The sequence below is a fragment of the Pleurodeles waltl genome, chromosome 6 (genome assembly GCF_031143425.1).
Source record: "Pleurodeles waltl isolate 20211129_DDA chromosome 6, aPleWal1.hap1.20221129, whole genome shotgun sequence".
Classification (NCBI taxonomy): Eukaryota; Metazoa; Chordata; class Amphibia; order Caudata; family Salamandridae; genus Pleurodeles; species Pleurodeles waltl.
Genome location: NC_090445.1, coordinates 1215332158 through 1215353635, shown reverse-complemented (window position 1 = coordinate 1215353635; position 21478 = coordinate 1215332158). Strand labels below are relative to the sequence as shown.

The window sequence follows — 21478 nt, the reverse complement described above, 5'->3', positions numbered from 1 at the left end:
GACATGTAAACACAACCTAAAGGAGGAGTATCGAAAGCATGAAAAACGTAGGCAATCTCTACATTTACCAAAAATTATGTTCCTATGAACTGTTTCAGTAGTCAAATACAAAGAGTTTGTTACTGAAAATAAGAAAAAGGAGAAGGCCCACTTCTGCTTATGCATGAATTAGGAGGAAGATGTGCAGAGTCGTACATGATCAGAGAAGAATACAGGCCCAGAATGCTCATGGCATCCAAATAGAGAGCTCAGGACAGGAAGCATGGAGGCAAGACAAGGACAAGCAGAAACATTTATTCATAATGCAGCTGCAAGTAGAAGGCCATAGAAATCTTGAGTCATAACTTGATAACATACACACAGGGAGGGCGCACATTCCAATCCACGTTCACAAGGGAAGGACACACCACAGTGGTTATAGAAAGGGAACACAATAAGCTTTGGTGCTTGAAGGCCAGCAGCTGTGCAAGGGAGGCCAGACAGACATGGTTCCAAGTCTGAAGTTAGTCAAAGGAAAAAGTACTGATAGGCTTCATAACGTGAGATAAAAGACACTGCGGTTTATTAACAAATGTGCTCATGACAGATGTGTAACCTTCGCTTTTCTGTAAATGCGTAATTAGATGCTTTCTCAAGGAGAAATGTGGCTTTATGCTAACGTAGGTAGAGATACAATGTACTAAGCAGGCTCTTAAATCAAAATGCATGACAAGTGATAAGACGCATTCAAGGTGTCGTGAACATATAAAAAGGGCTGTTTGAACTGACAAAGTTGAGTGCGGTATCAGTCACAGAGCTGTGCCGCCCTCCCGGCCGTTATTCATAAATGCTCATATTATTTGCAAAACAGAGTTGTGTTGTTCTTTTATTACTGACCCTACAACATCTGGCTTAGCCAGCCAGGAGTCATCTTCTCTTCCTCGTACCGCAGCTGAAGGAAGCACCGCCTGCACTGCTTGAATAGAACACTGTGCGCAACAAAAACAGGTGAGCTTACACCTGCCTATTCAAACAGGCAGTCGGGGTTCCAGATGTTGCTGTCCTAAAGGATGGAGAGAGGTTGGGCTTCGTACTTTATTATTTTTAATTGCATGATTCTTTTTGGCAACTATATTATGATAAAATGCATGCATGATTTATGTGGGGTTTTAATGCAATGTTATGTTATGCTAAAAATTAACTGCGAAGTCTGACATAGTAAGAGACGGTTGCAAACTTTGCCTGAGTGAGTCAGACGCCCGGTTCACCAAATTCCCAGATTTAGTAACATCTGGAAGGCGTCTTTGAGGGAGAGCGACCACGGCTGAGATATCAGTGGGAGTCTGAGCACAGCCAGGCCCTTGGTTGCAAACCTAAAAAGCGCAACAGGGACAAGTGGATGTATTTCATGAGTAATGAGTAAAAAGGAGGACAAAAATAGTAAAGTGTTTTACAATCATAAGGGTCAGGTTATAGAGAAATGGCAGGTGTCCCCACCAGTTGTCATGCAGTCAGATATAAGTGAGGAGGAGAGGGTGCGAGAGCTTTGCCATATTTTTGACATCCCAATAGACACCCTCAAAGCGTCCCATAAGTGGGAAATAATTAGTGTAAATAAAAACACTGGGGGGGTAAGGGAGGGGGGGCGGGGGCTGAATAAACAATCCCAAAGTAAGTAAAGGTTGATAATAAATTCCTATGAGTGAGGTTGATGATTCTCTGTGGTAGTAGACAGATAACACTGAGTTAAAATTGGTATTTAAATGGGCTCAAGGGCAACCCCCATGCCCATGCAACACCCTGTGGTTTGAAATAATAACACAATCACTCCTTATATTAGGGGCTCTTCTTGATGCATTTCTCACAGATATTCGTAATTTCACAGCCTTAAACAATGAATGGCTAAACACATCCCCGAGCACCACAAGTAGTTATCTACATACATGACAACGTTATAACACGCATTGCGTCAGGTACTAATCCACTCAAACACCCCCATAAATTCACCGGCCCCAGACATCACCATAGAAGAGGTGTTACACAGATTGGCGATAAGGATGGCTGATGTTCACCAATACGGTCTCACAGCCATATATGAAAAGTCAGGCAATACTGAGTAGGACTGTCCCTACGCAACATTGCTATAGGTCAGTAACAGTGGTAAAGCTAAATACACACAAGACATGAGACAAGAAGCTGAAAAGAGATACACAGTGCGGCGGTTGGACTGCAAGTATGCACGCATAGTAAACACCCGTCCTGTGGGGATCATGGATACCTCTCTGGACCATATGATAAAAATGTTCCCTTCAGATAAGAAAAGAATACTAAAATATTGTAAGCAGTGGCATAAAGGCACTGAGGGTCATGCTCAACCATGGCCAAAAGAAGGGACATTTGATAATGATATAGGTGAATAATCATTGACTTACATTCGCTCAACATATAAGAAAAAGAGAAGACAGAAGAGAGAGGCTATTCTGTCACTATAGCGAGTATTCTGTCATGAAAAACCAAAGGAAAAGTCAACTGCGACCGAAGAGGTAGTGGCACAAACAGAATCCCCAGCAGAGTCCCTAGGGGAGCCCCCACCTTAGGGTCTTTACCCTATCCCGCCAGCTGCAGGGTACCAGGGGCCATATGTACGAACACTTTTTCCCATAAACACAGAATGGGTAAAACCCTTTGATACATCTGGCCCCAAGATCCTGTTCGGGTTGAGCCTAAGGAGGAGAGGTTAGAGGCACAGGGAGCTGAGGCAACCCCCGCTCCCGTCCCATCAGCTCCTCGAGCTGACCCAGAACAGAGCAGGAAAGACAGGCTGGTAAGTGAGTTGCAACACATGGTGAGACAGGCAGAGCAATCTAGGAGCCTTGACCCTCTCCGAGGACAATGGACTACAGGGCACGTCATTCTGAGGCTTGGAGACACATCTGCAGACACACTGAGAGAGGCAGCAGAGGAATGGATAGAAGAGGAAGAAGAATGGGAGGGAGGTGTAGAGACACCACAATATGAGGAGCCCCTGGACGGCTCACAGGTCGTAACAGGGGCAGAAGATGATGAGGATTGGGACAATGGCTTTAATAGGAGTGCGCATGAACAAGGGGTTAACAGAAGGTGATACAATTTTAGCCCGCGCCCTACACAAAAACTAGTAATGACAGCCAGAGATGGTGCAGATACAAAAAGACGGTCAATCCTCAAAACAAGGTCAGAATTGACACCTATAGAGATAATAGAGCAAGAGGAGGGTAGCTATTATTGTCACCCCTTCTCAGATGACTTGGCGAGGTGGACTAAAAGAGAGGGAAGGAAGCCAAGGTCCCGACAAGGGTCTTTTCAACCCTTTGATTTAGCGACTGCAGAAGATTGCATACGGCAGGGGTGGGGTGACCAAGGTTGGAATTACCCTTACATGCAAGAATGCCTTGCGGTTTGCGAAAGGTATGCCATAGACAAACCAACTAAAGTGAAACGCAGTACTAGACCAGATCCAAGGTTAAGTCTCAGGTCAGGAAGCCCTCAACCAATAACTCAGTTGCCCCTTATTTTTAAGGGAGGGCAAATGCCAACATACTTACCATGGCCACAAATGGACAAACAGAATTTAAAAAGAGCACTACCCCCGCTGTCTGAAGGTGCAGGGAAATGGATAGGATGTTTTGAAAAACACCTTGTCTTAGGTAATGTCAAAAGCCTGCTCAGCTCATTAGTGGGAGACGAAGTGTAAACAATTTATGTTAGGGCAGGGTTCCCTCAAGTAACATTGATAAATACACAGTTCAACGGGTCATCTTTCAACAATGTCTGCCAACATGTTTGGGATGCGCTCTGACTGACGTATCCAGATAGACCAGACATTGGAGCCCTTATGGCAGAAAGTATAAAGCCAACTGAGGATATTGCAGAATTCATTACTAGAATAAAAGAACGATGGGTGCAGGAGGTAGGATGTAACTGGGAAAACACAGGAGGAAATGCAATTTTGTTTTATAATGTATTAAAGCAAGGTCTTCCCACTGATATACAAGCAAATTTAGATGGAGTGGTGGGAACAGAGGCTAAACCATGGGCCGAAATACAGGCCCACATAATACATTATTTTAAGCGAAAACAAGAAAAAGACAAGGAGAGGACAGAACAGGCAGAAAGGGCTGCCGCAAAGTTGGTGCAACAAAAACTTAAGAAGCCGAGTACAGAAGGGGCACTTGTGACTGCACCACCAATGTCTGTCACAGTACCAGTACAGGTACAGGCTCCAGGAGGACAACCAGCAAGTGATACAAGGAAGGGACAGGGGAGTTTCACAGGAGAGCAAGGGTCAACACAAGGGAAAAGACAAGGAAGCTATAGGGCAGGACAACAATGTTATTATTGTGGTAAGATGGGCCATTTTTGCAAGAGAATGCAGAGCCAGGAAAAACGATGAGTGCAAGGTTGGAATACCCCGCAGGGGCAGTTGAGGCCTCAACAAATGCAATGGGTGCCCCAGCAGCAAGCAATGCAGGGACCCCCCGCAGGGCCCCTAAGCCCAGTGGGCTGCACCCCAAGGGCCATTGTCGCAAGGCGGGCCCCAAGGCGTCAACAACCCTGCGGGAGGACAGGCACAGGTACAGGTGGTAGGGGTAACAGTGCAAGGAGGCAACCCCTCCCATGCATCACCCCAAATATTCGGGGGAACACCAACTCAAAATTATACCCAATGACAGAGCCCGCAGATGGCCAGTGTGTGTCCAATACTATCGGTAACCCGCAGATCAGATGAAGAACCCACTGTGACGGTAGCCATAGAAGGTCACCCCTATAAGTTTTTAACCGACACTGGGGCCACCAAATCGTGTATTATGGAAGGAACACTACCACTTTCTTGCAACTCAATGGACACAAGGGTTTTCTGGGGCTGTGAGCAGGGTTCCATTCACCAAATCATTAAACATGATTGTGGGAGATAAACAAATTGAAGGACCACTACTGTACTCCCCATAGTCACCAATCTTCTTGGGAGAGATTTAATGAGTAAACTGAACATGACCATCTCCTTCTTGGAGGATGAGTCAATGGTATGTTACACATCAGGTGTCACACCAAGCAGGATATGGTCCCTCATAGCTCATGAGGAGCTAGGACAACAGGTCAGAGCAGTTCCTGTCGATACAGAGGCTTTTTTGCGCAGTGTATATGCCTTGATAGCACACACACCAGCCCTACGAGGGAAAACAGTGCAGTTACCAAAGGAACTGCTGTTCAGGCCTTTCGAGCCTGTGGATCCTAATTAAGAACCTGAAATGATATTGGAAATATCCGCCCTTGAAATAAGATCAACATATACTGTGCTGCTGGCAACTGACAGAAGACAGGAGATGTGGGCATCAATAATATTCACAGATCCTGGGGTTAAATTAAGAGATATATCAGATGAAAAAATATTTGATGATTGCCCACTAATTGAGACAGTTGTGTTTGAAATGGACATTGCCATTAGAGTGCAGCTACAATACAGAACAGTGTCCAGACACGCACAAGACCAAACAATAATTGAGAGAGATCTGACAAAAGTCCCAGAGGTGTTGTGGACAAAGTGTCCATATGATGTGGGACAGATCAAAGGGACTGAGCATGTGAAAATGACTTTGAAACCTGGAGCAATTCTGCTGAGGATACCTCAGTACCCCTTGTCCAAGGAGGCAGAAGAGGGCATTCTACCCGCAATACAAGCACTACTTGAGCAGGGAGTAATATATGAGAGGTCGACACCGTGCAACACTCTGATTTTCCAGATACGCAAGGCAAAGGGGGTACTTGGAGAATGATTTAGGATTTCCGCTCCCTTAACGATGTAGTTATACCAGAATTTCCAGTGGCACCTGACCCATCAGTCATACTAACAAACATACCTAAAGAGGTCACTTATTTCTCAGTGGTCGATCTCAAGAATGCGTTTTTCAGTATTCCACTGCATTCTGACAGTCAATATTTGACTGGATTCACGTTTAGACAGACCTAATTTTGCTACTGGCGTCTTCCACAAGGCTACTGTGATGAGTCCCCAAGCATTTTTAACAGAACAGTGAAGAAGAATTTAGCGAACATAAACTGCAAGAGTACTTTGTTACAATATGTAGATATCATGGTTTGCAGTGCCACTGAAGACATATGTAGAGATGACACCTTTGGTCTCCTCTGCATGCTTGCAGAAAAAGGTTACAAAGTGGACATAAACAAATTGCAGTACATGCAGACAGATGTCCACTACTTGGGACAGATAATATCTAAAGATGGGAGGAGGGTGACACCGGACAGAGTAGCGAGTAATAGGAACATTTCTAAGCCCACAACCACAAAACAAATGCAAAAGTTTTTAGGACTCTGCAATTATGAGAGACAGTGGGTATTTGACTACGCCACTTTGACCACACCACTTCTAATTGCTTTAAAAGAGTCCCACACAAACGCAAACAAAATAGACGGGACTGATGAATGGGAGACAGCCTACCTGGAGCTAAAGAGAGCAATAACAAATGCTCCAGTGTTAGGTACCCCTGATTATAATAATATTTTCTACCTCTTCTGTCATTGTAATGGAACGACGATGACAGCAATACTAACTCAAAAGACATCTATGGGACACAAACCAATTGCCTACTACAGTGGGCTGCTAGATCCCGTCATGAAAGGGCATTATCCATGTGATCAAGCTCTGGCTACAGCAGCTTTTGCAGTTCAAAAGAGCACCACCATAGTGATAACACTATATGTAGACCATGCGGTATTCACTGTCTTGCAAAAGAGCAAGAGCACCCTTACAACTCAGAGGGTATCTGGATATGAAGTAATACTGTCAATACCATCCTTGCAAGTGGTACGGTGTCACACAGTTAATCCAGCGACATTCTTTGCACACCCAGTTTCTAATGATGAACAAGCACATGACTGTGCCACTTACACCCCAGAGAAAGAGAGTGGGATAGGAGAAGACCCCATGTGTCGATGGGTCCTCTTCCATAGATCAGGAGACTGGAATTAGGCACTCAGGAGCAGCTGTTGTAAAAGCCGAGTAGCAGGGATCCTCTGACACCTTACAGACAGGGAGTCATATACCACTTTTATCCCATTTCTCAGCACAAGCTGCAGAATTAGTAGCTATTATTGAAGTGCTGCAACACACCGAAGGACTAGTGGTTACCATTTTTTTCAGATTCAGCATATGTCATCACCACCGTGCATTCTAGCATTCACCGGTGGGAACGGAGGGGATTTCTTAAATCTGATGGATCCCCTGTAATGCATAAAGATCTATTGGCGCAACTGATAAAGGCTTTAACTCTGCCATCTAAGGTAGCAGTTATAAAATGTGCAGCACACAGCAATCAGCAAGACCTTGTCTCCAGGGGAAAGGCTTTGGCAGACTGGGCAGCAAAAGAAGCAGCTAAAACATCTCCAAATTATAGTGAGCAGGATGAACACACGTTAGGGATGAACGTGAGATAAAGGACATTGCAGTTTATTAACAAATGTGCTCATGACAGATGTGTAACCTTCGCTTTTCTGTAAATACGTAATTAGATGCTTTCTCAAGGAGAAATGTGGCTTTATGCTAACGTAGGTAGAGATACAATGTACTAAGCAGGCGCTTAAATCAAAATGCATGACAAGTGATAAGACGCATTCAAGGTGTCGTGAACATATAAAAAGGGCTGTTTGAACTGACAAAGCTGAGTGCTGTATCAGTCACAGAGCTGTGCTGCTCTCCCGGCTGTTATTCATAAATGCTCATATTATTTGTCAAACAGAATTGTGTCCTTCTTTTATTCCTGACCCTACAACAAGTTGCTGAGATCGCTGCTGGCCTCCTTTAATTTAAACTTGACTGCGACAATTTGGGCATTGCAGAACATCAATGCGTACAATGAGTCTCAGACATAAACGATCATGGTCAAAACACACAATTTAAAACTTTTGAGAAACCAAGTGACCTTCTTGCCGTCTCATTAAATGGCAGGAGTATACACAGCATTTGCCTCAATAACAAACTGATGCTGAAAAACCTTTTTTACAAGTAAAAAAAGATACATTTTAAAAATATTTTTACTAACATACGTCAAAAATAATACTACATTACTATGCAGGTTTATGTTATTCCATACCTTAACCACAGATAGAGATCAAGGACATCGTGAACAGCTTCTAGATGTGTAAGTTCCTTGATGTTCTTCGGTGTAATAAGTGGCCAATTAACATGTCTGCACAGCCAATCAAATGTCAGTGGCTCATTTCTGCTGAACTGCCTGGCAAACTGAAAAAAAAAAGTATTAGAGCATTTGATAAATGTAATGATATTAAACAATTCATTTTTTTATGTTAAACATTTGTGCATGCCACTTTCAGTTTCTCAATGAAAACGGCATTTATGCTAATGATCAAATATAGCTCATTTAACTCCAGCTTCGATACTGTGCTGGAGTGCGTGATAAAGATGAGGGGACCGCAAGAGAGTGTGCTACACTACCCTAGCAACTTTCTCTTCAAGGGAAAGAAGACTCTAGTGAACGCCCAAGTGGCCCAATGCATGGCGAAAATGTGGCCTGACTACTACTCTTACAGTCTTTGAAATGTTCACATTTTACTATCACTTTACCTCTAGCCACGTGCACTAGCAAAGATGATCAAAAAACATGAGAGCTGTTCATGCAATAAATTCAGTCTGCAAACTACCTAGTGCTAACAGGCCTGCCAAGATAGTCAAGGGTTAGTGAATGGAAAACACATCCCATGCAAGTAGTTAAAAAGACAGCTGCTTATTTTCTCTCTTATTTTCAGTGGGCCCAATTATGGTCGAATGGATTACACGATTCCAAAGAGAGTAGTGTTGACGGTAACGTGGACTAAAGACTAGGGGCCTGATTTAGAACTTGGTGGACAGGTTACTCCGTCACAACGGTGACGAATGTCCCAGCCTCCGAAATCTAAATCCCATAATATCCAATGGGATTTAGATTTCGGCGGACGGACAGGTTCTAAACCAGGCCACAGGTGTCTTAGGGGATCTATTGTTGACTACAGTAAAAGGGTTCAAAGTCTGGCTTGCACAGCACCTTCATTAGAATTATAGATTTCAAGGGCGTGGGAACAGAGATTCCACTACAAAAAACGTGCAGGAGTTTGTGCTTTGAGCAATGTGTAACTGGAAAATCCATGCTTGGATCACTAGACATTTGGAAGCAGTGGCACACTTCACTAAAGTCGAAGACGAGATCCAAATGAGAAGCTTGGAAGGGATGCGCCAGACAGGAAGAAAAATACACCTGACAACAGGGTATGAATTGCAATTATCACATTGAAAAGTTTGGTGGATGCACTGCTGGCAGTTTGCTGCTCCCAGTAGGAGGAACTACTGGCTTATGTTTTGCATAAAAGCATTACTAAACAAATGCTGGAAGGGTTAGGAACGCTTTGAAGTTAATAAACACTGAATTAATAACAATAGTAAATGTTGGTTAGCAAAGGCTATTGCTTTTTTTAGTAGGTGTCAGCAGTTTACCTTGCCGCTGACACTTGTATCGCCTATACCTTGTCCCAACCTGTGTACTGAATTAACTTGTAAGAAGTTATTTTGCAAAACAATGTGCGTGCGGCAGTTATTGATTTTGTACAACATACTCATTCTTATTGTTGTGACCCTCTCAAGAGCAGGATTAAAAGGTAGCAATTGCCACGTGCTACCACACTTTCTTCAACAAAGGCCGGTCACAAGTGTATTGTCACTATGTAATTATAAAGAAAATTTCCAGTTGAAAGAAAACACTCATGGTGGCATGTGTACACTTAGCAGCCTGGGGGTGGCCTGGAATGCGCACTAATCCTGCCTGGCACAGGTTAGCGACCGGATAAAGACACATACTTCTTGGAGGTGCGGGTGGCACTGCTGTGGAATCCGCTAGGTGCGGCTGGGTCCAGGAGAAGGTAGGTGCGGGTGCCAAGCTTGGGCCTGCCTGAATACGATCCGTGTTTCGCACTCTAGTGGTGAATTGCCTGTATGCTGACCTGACCAGTATGGAGGAGAAGAGGGCCCCAGAAGGTTACTCACTGAGCAGAGTGACGGTTGAGCTGGGAAGCACAACTGTTGGAGCGCCTCTGATGGACACAGGAGGGAGGCCACTTCATGTCTGAGCTGGAGGATACAGGAGGGCAGTGGGGCCTGGGCGACTGTAGGTGTCGCCTTGGTTAACAGCAGAGTGAGACACCTACTTCTCGGGTGATGGTGCGGCCTACATGGCTCAAGCGCTGGCTAGGAGTGATCAGACATCATGGAGGTCCGGGGGGAGGGGGGAGAGACTCCTGAGTGAGGCCCTTGCGGCTGGAGGTGCTGGCCTAGATGACTGCAGAGAGTGACAGCTTTGAGTGGAGGTGTTACCTGGCAACAGCACACTCACAAATGTAGGGCCTCTGCATCTGTGGAGCGGGATCGATCAACATCGAGGCCCTGGATGGCCTATGAGCGTGCCAATGTTGCATCGTGTGCCTGCCACAGCTGGTGGGGTGTCTCCCTACTTTCGCCTGCTGAGGGCCCCCATCCTTAATATTGTTGCTCCACGAATTAGGCGGGGGGGGCTCTCCATTAGAACCATTCATTCTTAGTGGAGACTTCAACACCATCCTAATCATTGATCTAGCCAGATCTCACCCCTGGGTGCATGTTACACCAGTCAGGAGACTAGTTGAGAGGTTTTTGCCTAAGGTACATGGTTGGGGTCTCAGAGATTATTGGACAGCACAGACTCCACTGAAACAAGAGTACTCCTATTACTCCCCGATACATTTCCTTCACTCGCTTTCATTCACCTATTCCTTGTCACAACCAGCTTGATACAAGGCATTATTGAGGTAGAGTACCTGCCAAAGACATCATCAGATCAAAACCAACTTTTACTCGCCCTGTGGTGGGACACTTGCCCAGCCAAAGTACCTACACAGAGATTACATATACCATTGCTCAAGGATGCCTTATTCGGACACACACTCAAGGAGGGCATTACTCTTTTTTTAAACCAATGCAGTACCGGTGCCTGATCCCCTAAAATATGGGGCACTTTCAAAGTATACATCAGGGGAATATGCCTGAAGTTTAAGACAGGAGTATGGAAAGTACTGAATGTACAACTAACAGAACTTGGAGGCGCTATGGCAACAACTGAGTGGAAGGTGCCTAACCACCCAGACTTTTTGCATAAACTGGCACAACAGCAACATACCCAGAGAGCGCTGCATGAGCAGCTGTCTTTAGCACCATAACGAATACATGGCCCTCCGTCACTAAAAGAGAGACAAAGCGGGTCGCTTGTTGGTGCACCTGGTCCAAGCTGCTTTCCCATGTCTAGCGATATTTGCTATATGGCGGAATGATGAACAGCCCGCACTACAACCAACATCAACGTCCTTTTTGCCTCCTATTACCATGACCTGTACACAACATGCACTTCTGGTGCCACCACAGGGATGCTTACTTTTACACAAAAGGTGGTCCTTACCCGATTAACTGCTGATCATAGAGCTGCCCTAGAATTAACACTTACAGGCTGATGAGAGTTCACTGGCCCGGACTTTGCTCCTTAAAGGTAGGGCCCTGGGTAGCAACCAACTGCTACTAGAATTTTACAAAATGATCCAAGGACCATTTAAACTACTTCTCAGGCAGCTCTACTGCGAGGCATTCAGGAGAAGGCAGCTGCCAGTGTCTGCAGAGAGAGAGAGATATCCCCAGTTGAAATATGCAAGTACATGTTTGATAACAGGTGTGGAGCCATTGCTGTGTCTAGCCGGTTGAAGGTTGCGCGCTACAATTGGTGCTAATATCTGCACTGGCGACCAGGTGCACTGTCCTATGCCCCAGATGTTCCTATCTGAGCACTACTGTGCTTCTCCCAACTGGACAAGCGAATAGACAGACTTTCTTTGACTCGCTCAGGACTATAATCACTTGCCAATGCATATGACTCCCTCCTGCTTTTTGTTGAATTAATACAGGCATATGTCACACCCAGGCAATTCTTGACCTATGCAGCATTGACTAGACCCATATCGCAAACATGCGGGTCGATAGGACGGAACGACAGATAAATGCACTGATGCGGGTGCTGGGCAATGGGAGACATTTCATCGTGCACGCCATCACAGCTATACCACCTGGTCCAAGCCCCTGCCTGACCTTACTGCCATATAAAATGGAAAGCGATCTAGGCGAGTCTCTCACTGATTCTGAATGCAATCTTTCTTTTTAACAGGTGCAGCACATTTTAATTCATTCTCACTTAATCTCGTTCAATTTAATTATGTCATACTTGACACCAGCAAACCCGCAGGTTATGAACCCCGAAGCCCCATTGACTCATCCTAGGTGCTGGCACACGGAGGCCTACATTCACCCATATGGCGTGATCTTGGCCAACTACAGGCCGCTGCTGGAAGGAAGTTACTGGCTGCCTTACTGAGTGGAAAGGAAAAATGAATATACACTCGCTAAAGATCTGCTTTTTAGGACTTCCTCCCAGTTCCAAGACTGGAAGCTTTACTCTTCTATTACTGAATCTTGCACGCTCCTTGGCGAAGCACCAGATAGCCATGCACTGGAGACTGCCCAAAGCCCAAGAGCTCTTGAAATGCAAGGCTGACCTGTAGAGATATACCATGCCCGAAATGGATGTATATTCTAGGCTGGTGGGTGGCCCACGCAAACCCATAAGACCACTGACCTTGAAGCCGTCCCTTATAGCTATGCCCCCCCACAAGTTAGATAATAGGCTTCCTTAGGGGACACGCTCCACCAGATTTATGTCATACCCCATTTGCTGACACAAACGCAATGTTTTCGCTTACCATTCACTTGAGTAGGTCTCGACATGTATGTGCTGCATATTTCGTTATCTCGATACACCCCGACACTGCTATGTTTGTATTGGACCACACTGGATAGGTTAGCTGGAATTTTCTTTTGGGGGCGAGAACAAGGAAGTCGAGTTGCTTCAGGTGGTTTGTAATGTGCTAATCGATGTAACTGCAATGCAGGTTGGCGCACCCAGCGGGGTTTGAACATAATTAATGGCAACAATTGTTAATCCTGGTCTGTCAATCCACCCACAGATCCCGTCTGATTGCTCCTAGTATGTAATGCATACTGCAATATGAAAAAGTCAATTAAGAATTATTTTTAAAAAAAACAGCTGGGTAATCGACCGTTCCTCTTAGATAATCCATTCTGCTATTTATTGCAGGATATCTAGTTAGGAATACGTGTTCTTCAATATAGTGCCTTACTCCCACACATGGTTCCGAAATATAAAAGAGCTTTCAAATACATTCTAGTGGTAAGACGTTCAATATCATAGAAATGACCTTTTTAAGTTTCACTGCTTTAACGCAGAAGGGTGTTTTATCAAATTAAGAAAACTTAAAAAAAATGTCTATAAGCGTTTTGCTGTTTTTATAGCGCGAACTCGACGCAAAGACGTTGAACGCTTTATAGCAGCACCAGTTACATTACACATGAACACATTCATTTTTTGTAGGCACAGGTGGATTAAGTGATTTGCCCTGAATTACCGAGACTGGAACCTTGTTCCCCAGCTCCAACGTCACCAGATCTGGCCGTAATGCCACATCTTCTCCCTGCTGAATATGGTCCTTTTGGCTTTCTTACAACTTCTAAAATGCACTGCTGTATTTTCCTATTTTTTAAAGGGCACAATTTTCATAATTTTTTCATATTCTAGGTAGATGGACGAATGTGAATAAATAAAAAAGCTATAAGGAACCAAGGACCAGTCGGTAATATTTTTCATGAGTGTCGTGCAAAAGATAAAGTAAATTCTTAAGAGTTTGGTGGTAATGAAGAATCTACCCATCTCTCTGAATTCCCATATAATGTATAGGATGAAGGAACCTCTGTGTTTCCAATAGTTGAGCCTCTGCAGTCGCAAATCCTTTCCTAAAGGTCCATTCGTCGCAGGGCTGCCAGGAACATTGCGTCTGATGCCCTACCCCAATTAAGTCGGGCCTGATGATATAGATTTTAATGCTTGCAACCGCCATGTAAACCGTCGCTGTCGTGATGAAAAAAAAATATCTCCAACATGGTGGGAGAAACCTTCAAACGGGTCAGATTTTCTCAACAAGATGTACACTCTTTCTGGTTACTTACTGCCATTTGTTTCTTAAATTAACCCGATCTTAAAGGCATTACATCTGTTCAGGGTTCTGAAAGATGGCCATCTAAAACCAACAAGTTAACACAAATGCATGCAAGGGTTTAAGCCCTCTGCCACTGCCCTTACGCAGGTAACTGATGTACCCTATACTCCTGCGTTTCTGATGCTCCATGTTAATGAGTGGAAACAAGTATAAGTCGACATGACAGAAGACAGCTGGCAGGGCCAGTAGTCAAGGAGATAAGGGATGGGCCACTAAAGACACACAACTTCTACCTGAACCACCTCATGATAACAAAAGGGAGGATTAAGCGCATTGGTCTCCAAAACTAGTCCCAGCAGCATCCAATAAAGTGCACCATGCAATAAGCATTCAATAGTTCCCCTGAGAGAAAAAACTAAGCATTGGCAAAGCCAAAAGGTTCCATTATGCAAGAGCTATTGGCTTTGCCAATGTTTTTTTAGCCATGGTGCACAGCACTGTGGACATGCTGTACTGAGTGAAGTAGAGTGAAATGGCGTAGAGTGGAGTGGAGTGGCGTAGAGTGGGGTAGACTGGAGTGGCAGGGAGCAGAGTGGAGTGGCATGGAGCCGAGTGGCATGGATCAGAGTGGAGTGGCATGGCGTAGAGTGGTGTACAGTGGAGTAGAGTGGCTTGGTGTGGCGCAAAGCAGAGTGGCACAGAGTAAAGTGGCATACAGTGATGTGACGCAAAATAGAGTAACATTGTACTGAGTGAATTGGGGTAGAGTAGCACTGTGCAGAGTGGAGTGGCGTAGAGTAGTGTGGCGCAAAGTGGAGGGGAAGAGTGGAGTTGCTTAGCACGGTGTCCACTGGAGTGAGTGGCATACAGTGGAGTGGAGCGGCGTACACTGGAGGGGAGTAGCATAGAGTGGACTGGTGTAGAGTGCAGTGGCATAGGGTAGAGTGGCGCAGAGTAGAGTGCAGTGGCTGACAGTGCAGCAAAGTAGAGTGGCATAGAGTAGAGTGGCATAAAGTGAAATGGCATAGAGTGCAGTGGCGCAGAGTAGAGTCGCGTAGGGTAAGGTAGACGGGAGTGGCAGGGAGCGGAGTAGAGTTGAGTGTCTTGAAGCAGAGTAGACTGGAGTGGCATGGAGCAGAGTGGAGTGGCATGGCGTAGAGTGGTGTATAGTGGAGTAGAGTGGATCAGTGTGGCACAAAGTACAGTGGCATAGAGTGAAGTGGCAGAGTGACGTGGCGTAGAGGAACACTGTACTGAGTAGATTAAGTAGCACTGTGCAGAGTGGCGTAGAGTAGTGTGGCATAAAGTGGCGTGGCGTAGGACGGTGTACAGTGGCGTACACTGGAGGGGAGTAGCATAGAATGGAAAAGTGTAAAGTGCAGTAGCATAGAGTAGAGTGGCGCAGAGTGGAGTCCTGGGATGTGGAATTCCTATCGACCCGGGAGATATTGTTTGGGGTCAAGGGCAACAATTTTTCATGTTTACTTTGTCCTTGGGGCAAGTAGGCCCAACCCCCTGCAGCACATACCCTTTGGCTGCTAGTTTACAGAGAAGGAAACTGTCCGCAGTTGAGGTAATATGCGTGTCCATTTGTTAATGCTGTTCAAATTGTATTTATGGTTCATTAACGAAAGGCTTCATTATTAGGGTGAGTGCTGTAAATAAACGTTTTAATGTCACACTGCACTACTGGCAGTAATTCCAGTAAAAAAAAAAAAGCGTACACACCTTTAAAAAGTTTAACAATATGAGACTAAGTATAATGCTCCCAGAATGCTCTCTGATTCGATGCAAATGCTCGCAGAAGCTTGTAAGCAAAAGTTATGATACATTGCTTTCAAAATAAAATGATCAGAAAAAAATGCAAGTTGGAAATTTTAGGTGCTATTTCTTTGAAGCATCACTAAGTTAAATGTGTTGATGCATGCTATTATTTCCCAAAAATATTCCTAATGGAATAATCAATGTAACCATTCTCAACAAGATTATGGGAAGCATGAAAATAAACAAGCACTAGCAAAGCCAACCGATCCAACATTTTTTTGTGAGTCTTTTGGTTTTGTCAATGCGTGCCTTGTTTGGACATGGCTTTTTTAACACTTTATTGTTGTGGGAGCTGCCAGGCCCTCACCATTGTAGCAAACACTGGCAAAAATAAATAAAAAAAAACGTTTTTGGTCTCACAAAGCACACATTGCTACCAGTGGCGTAACAAAAGCCCTGCAGCTCCCCTCAAAGGGGCCCCCTCAGCCTAGCACCTGCCCTGAGTAAGTCTGGAGGGAAGGAGGGGGGCTCCATGTTCTGTGTAGGGGGACCCCCTTCAGTTTTGTTACGTCACTGATTGCCACAGTAATTCCTAGAACTGAACAAACTACTTTGTAAGCCAATATGCTCCTTGTGGAAGAACGAATGCGATCACTCACAGTAAAGCCAGACAATAGAGAAATAGAAGTTTAATAAAAACAAAATGTCTTTGATAACGCCAGACCTAATTAGGGACCCTATTCTTAAAGAAAGTCACAAAAGTGCACCCATGGCATATGTCTTTGAATTAGTGGCTTTCATGAATTCACAACAACTTACAAAAGTAGATTAGGAAATCGCCCCCTTAGAAAATATTTGTGAACTGTATTTTAGCACCAGCGAATATCCATGTGTAGATTTGCTCATGTGAAAATCTTTTGAGCTTATAAATTCACTTCCCCCCAACCACTTTTTTTCCAAGCCTGAAAGAACTTCTGCCATTGTAAGGAGTACATTTCCTACCGTTCTCATTATGGGAAAAGATTAGAGAAGAGCTGGTGAAAATCCTTAAAACACCCAAGTTAGTAGGGTTGCAGACTTAAAGGCATTACAGCCTTGGAACTATTGCTTACTGCTTCCCCCAGTCCCAGTATGTAGAGGTGGCAAAATAAGAAAATTGCTATAGAATGGATTGAAACTGCAAGCATTCAAAGTCATACTATAGCAGTAGCCCTGGCATAATCAGCGGCTATTATCAGAGTTCTTACATAAAGAGATTGCTGTCATAATTTGTCACCGCAACACATAGCACTAAAGAGACAAGCAGATTTGTTTACAGGACAAGTAGATTTAAGAAGCAACCTGCCCATGGACAAGTAGATCTTTTATTAAATTCCACACCCCTGATGAGTGCAGTGGCAGAGAGTGTTGCAGAGAGAAGTGGCATACAGTAGAGTGGTGAAGGGTGCAGTGGTGTAGAATACATTGATATAGAGAGGATTAGAGTGCAGTGGTGTAGAGTACAGTTGTGTATAGTGCTGTGGCGTAGAGTTGTGCACAGTAGAGAAGAGTGGCACAGATTTTAGTGGCACAACGTAGAGTGGCATAGAGTGCAGGTGTGTAGCATGGTGTAAGATGGATTGGTGCATAATAGAATGCCATGGCGTAGAACAGTGTAGCAGAGCAGAATGGCGCAGAGTGGAGTGGCGCAGAGTAGAGTGCTGCAGAGTAAAGTGCTGCAGAGTAGTATTCTTCAGAGTAAAGTGCTGCAGAGTAGTATTCTTCAGAGTAGAGTGCTTCAGAGTAAAGTGCACTGGCAAAGTGTGGAGAGGAGTGGGGTAGAGTTCAGTGGCATAAAGTGGAGGGACATAAAATGGAGTAGTGTAGAGTGGTATGCGGAGTGGCATTGAGTGGCACGGAGCAGAATAAAGTGGCATAAGATGGATTGGTGCAGAGTAGAATGCAATGACAGAGTAGAGTGGCTCATAGTGTAGTGACAAAGTGGAGCGATGCAGAGTACAGTTGTGAAGCGTAGAGTGGATTGTAGTGGCATAAAGTGGAGTGGCATCAAGGACAGTGGCGTAGAATAGAGTGGAACCTGCTAGAGTGGAGTTGCGTAAAGTGGAGACACGTGCTGAGGAGTCGCGCAGAGTGGGGCAAACTGGAGTGACTTGGAGCAGAGTGGCTTGGGGTAGTGTGGAAAAGAGTGGCGTGGGGTGGAGTAGAGTGGCTTGGTGTGGCGCAGAGTGATGTGGCATAGAGTAGCATTGCGTAGAGTAGGGCAGAATGACACACAGTGGAGTAAAGTGTCATGGAGTGTGTAGGAAGTTGGCTCTGTATATACTATCTCAAAGTGAGAGATAGTGTGCACAGTGTCCAAGGGTTCCCCTTATAGGTTGATAGTGGCAAAATTAGATAATACTAATGCTTTATTTTGTGGTAGTGTGGTCGAGCAGTAGGCTTATCGGAGGGCAGTGTTAAGCACTTGTTGTACACACACAGGCAATAAAGGAGGAACACACACTCAAAGACTTAACTCCAGGCCAATAGGTTTTATATAGAAAAATATATTTTCTTAATTTATTTTAGAACCACAAGATTCAAGATTTGAGGTAAGTACATAAAATGCAAGGTATTTCACACAGGTAAGTATAGAACTGTGATTTAAAACACTAGTAAACAGAGCTTTGGTAAAAATGGCAGTAAGCTTTTTTTAAAGTGGACTCTGCAAAAATCAACAGTTCCTGGGAGAGGTAAGTTTTAGTTAGTGTTTGCAGGTAAGTAAAGCACTTACACAGTCAGTCTCCTGGGCATAGGCAGCCCACCGTTGGGGGTTCAAGGCAACCCCAAAGCCACTGCACCAGCAACACAGGGCCGGTCAGGTGCAGAGGTCAAAGGAGGGCCCAAAACACATAGGCGCCTATGAAGAACAGGGGTGATCCGGTTCCAGTCTGCTAGCAGGTAAGTACCCGCGTCCTCAGGGAGCAGACCAGGAGGGTTTGCTAGAGCACTGGGGTGGGGACACACACAAAACACACCCTCAGCGGCACAGGGGCGGCCAGGTGCAGTGTGCAAAGTAGGCGTCGGGATTGCTATAGAAAGCGATGGAGGGACCAGGGGGTCACTCTGGCGATGCAGGCAGGGCACAGGGGGGCTTTTCAGGCTAGCCACCAACTGGGCTAGGATGAGAGCCACCTGCTGGTCACTCCTGCACTGCTAGGTGGTTCCTCTTGGTCCTAGGGGCTGCAGGTGCAGTGCTTGGTCCAGGCGTCCGGTTCCTTTGTTACCAGGCAGTCGCGGTCAGGGGGAGCCTCTGGATCCTCTCTGCAAGCGTCGCTGTGGGGGTGCAGGGGGGGTCAACTCAGAGTGTCTCCGTCGTCGGAGTCATCTATGCAGAGTTTGTTGTCCTGGACTTGAGCCGGGGGCTTCGGGTGCAGAGTCTGAAGACTTGAGCTTCTGGCGGGAAGTGAGAGTCTCTTTAAAGCTGTTTCAACGTTGCAAGTTTGTGGCTGTTTCTGAACAGTGCCACTATTCTCAGGAGGTTTTTGGTCCTTTGGATGCAGGGCAGTCCTTTGAGTCATCAGAGATCACTGGGCCCGCTGGAAGCCTCACTGTGCAGGTTCTTTTGAGTCTGGAGACATGCTGGTAGGGCTGGGGGGTTAAGTCAGTTGTCGTCTTCGTCGTTTCTGCGGGGCTTTCAGGTCAGCAGTTCTGCTTTCTTCAGGTTGAGGAATCTGATTTCCTGAGTTTAGGGTCGCCCCTAAGTACTAAATTTAGGGGTGTGTTTAGGTGAGGGGGGCAGTAGCCAATGGCTATGGTCCTTGAGGCTGGTTACACCCTCTTTGTGATTCCTCCCTGAGGGGAGGGGGCACATCCCTATTCCTATTGGAGGAATCCTCTGAACTCAAGATGGAGGATTTCTAAAGGTAGGGGTCACCTCAGCTCAGGGCACCTAAGGTGCTGCCCTGACTGGTAGGTGACGACTCCTTGTTTTTTTCATTATCTCCTCCAGAACTTGCCATCAAAAGTGGGGGTTGTGTCCGGTGGGGCGGGCATCTCCACTAGCTGGGATGTCCTGGGGTGCTGTAACAACAGGCAGGAGCCTTTGAAGCTCACCACCAGGTGTTACAGGTCCTGCAGGGGGAGGTGAGAAGCACCTCCACCCAGTGCAGGCTTTGTTCCTGGCCACAGAGTGACAAAGGCACTCACCTCATGTGGCCAGAAACTTGTCTGGTTGTGGCAGGCTGGCAGAAACTGGTCAGCCTAGCACTAGGAGTCAGACTGGTATTCAGGGGGCATCTCTAAGATGCCCTGTGGGTGTATTTTACAATAAATCCCACACAGGCATCAGTGTGCATTTATTGTGCTGAGATGTTTGATACCAAACTTTACAGTTCCATCATGGCTACACTGAAATCTGGGGAGTTCTTAATTGACAGACTCCCAGACCATATACTCCTCATGGTTACCATGCACTTACAATGTCTAAGGTTTGGCTTAGACACTGTAGGGGCATATTGCTCATGCAACTATGCCCTTACCTGTGGTATAGTGCACCCTGCCTAAGGGCTGTAACGCCTGCTAGAGGGGTGACTTACCTTTGCCACAGGCAGTGAGAGGTGGGCATGGCACCCTGAGGGGAGTGCCATGTCGACTTAGTCATTTTCTCCCCACCAGCACACACAAGCTGTGAGGCAGTGTGCATGTGCTGAGTGAGGGGTCTCCAGGGTGGCATAATACATGTTGCAGCCCTTAGAGACCTTCCCTGGCCACACGGCCCTTGGTTCCAGGGATACCAGTTACAAGGGACTTATCTGTGGGCCAGGGCTGTGCCAATTGTGGGAGCAAAGGTATAGTTTAGGGAAAGAACACTGGTGCTGGGGCCTGGTTAACAGGGTCCCAGCACACTTTCAATCATAACTGGCATCAACAAAAGGCAAAACATTAGGGGGTAACCATGCCAAGGGAGGCATTTCCCTACAGAGTGGAGTGGCGGAGGGTGGTGCGCAGTGGAGTAGTGCACAGTGGCAGAGTGATATAGAGAAGAATGGTACAGAGCAGAATGAAGTGGCACAGGATGGGTTGGTACAGAGTAGAATGTAATGGCATTGAGCAGAGTGGCTCAGACTCCAGTGACTAACAAGTCACTTACCTTCAGTAATGTATTATTTGGTAGAGACTATATCTAGCTTCAGATTCCTTACCTTTAAATTTCCCAGGCGTCACACTGGATCTAGAAACGTTTGCTTGAGCAATACCCCAGCATGCACTGTCAGGTGGCTCCATTCGGGTCTGCATGGAGTCGTCGGTGCCAGATGTGACGTTGCAGTTACTTATAGAGGCGCCACCAGGCCTGCAGACGTCTGTTACTTTTTTACAACTTTCCACACCAGGAGCGCAGAGCCATGAAATGAACTGACAATGGCGTGTCCAATCTAGGGCCCTGAAAGGGATGACGCTAACCCTAGCAAATGACTCCACAGAGCGGGGAGACATGGATGTGTGTAAAGAATCTGCAGCTAGATATAGTCTCTCCAAGAAAATGCATTACCGAAGGTAAGTAACTTGTTCA

General features: G+C 45.7%; 1 protein-coding gene across 1 annotated transcript in view; it reads right to left on the bottom strand.

The window, feature by feature from the left end:
• SUPV3L1 (Suv3 like RNA helicase) overlaps positions 1 to 21478 on the bottom strand; it is a 1188002-nt gene that overhangs the window by 156264 nt on the left and 1010260 nt on the right. The window contains exon 14 of the mRNA XM_069240523.1: positions 8127 to 8275. Coding sequence (XP_069096624.1) covers positions 8127 to 8275 — 149 coding nt within the window. The remainder of the gene's footprint in view (positions 1 to 8126; positions 8276 to 21478) is intronic.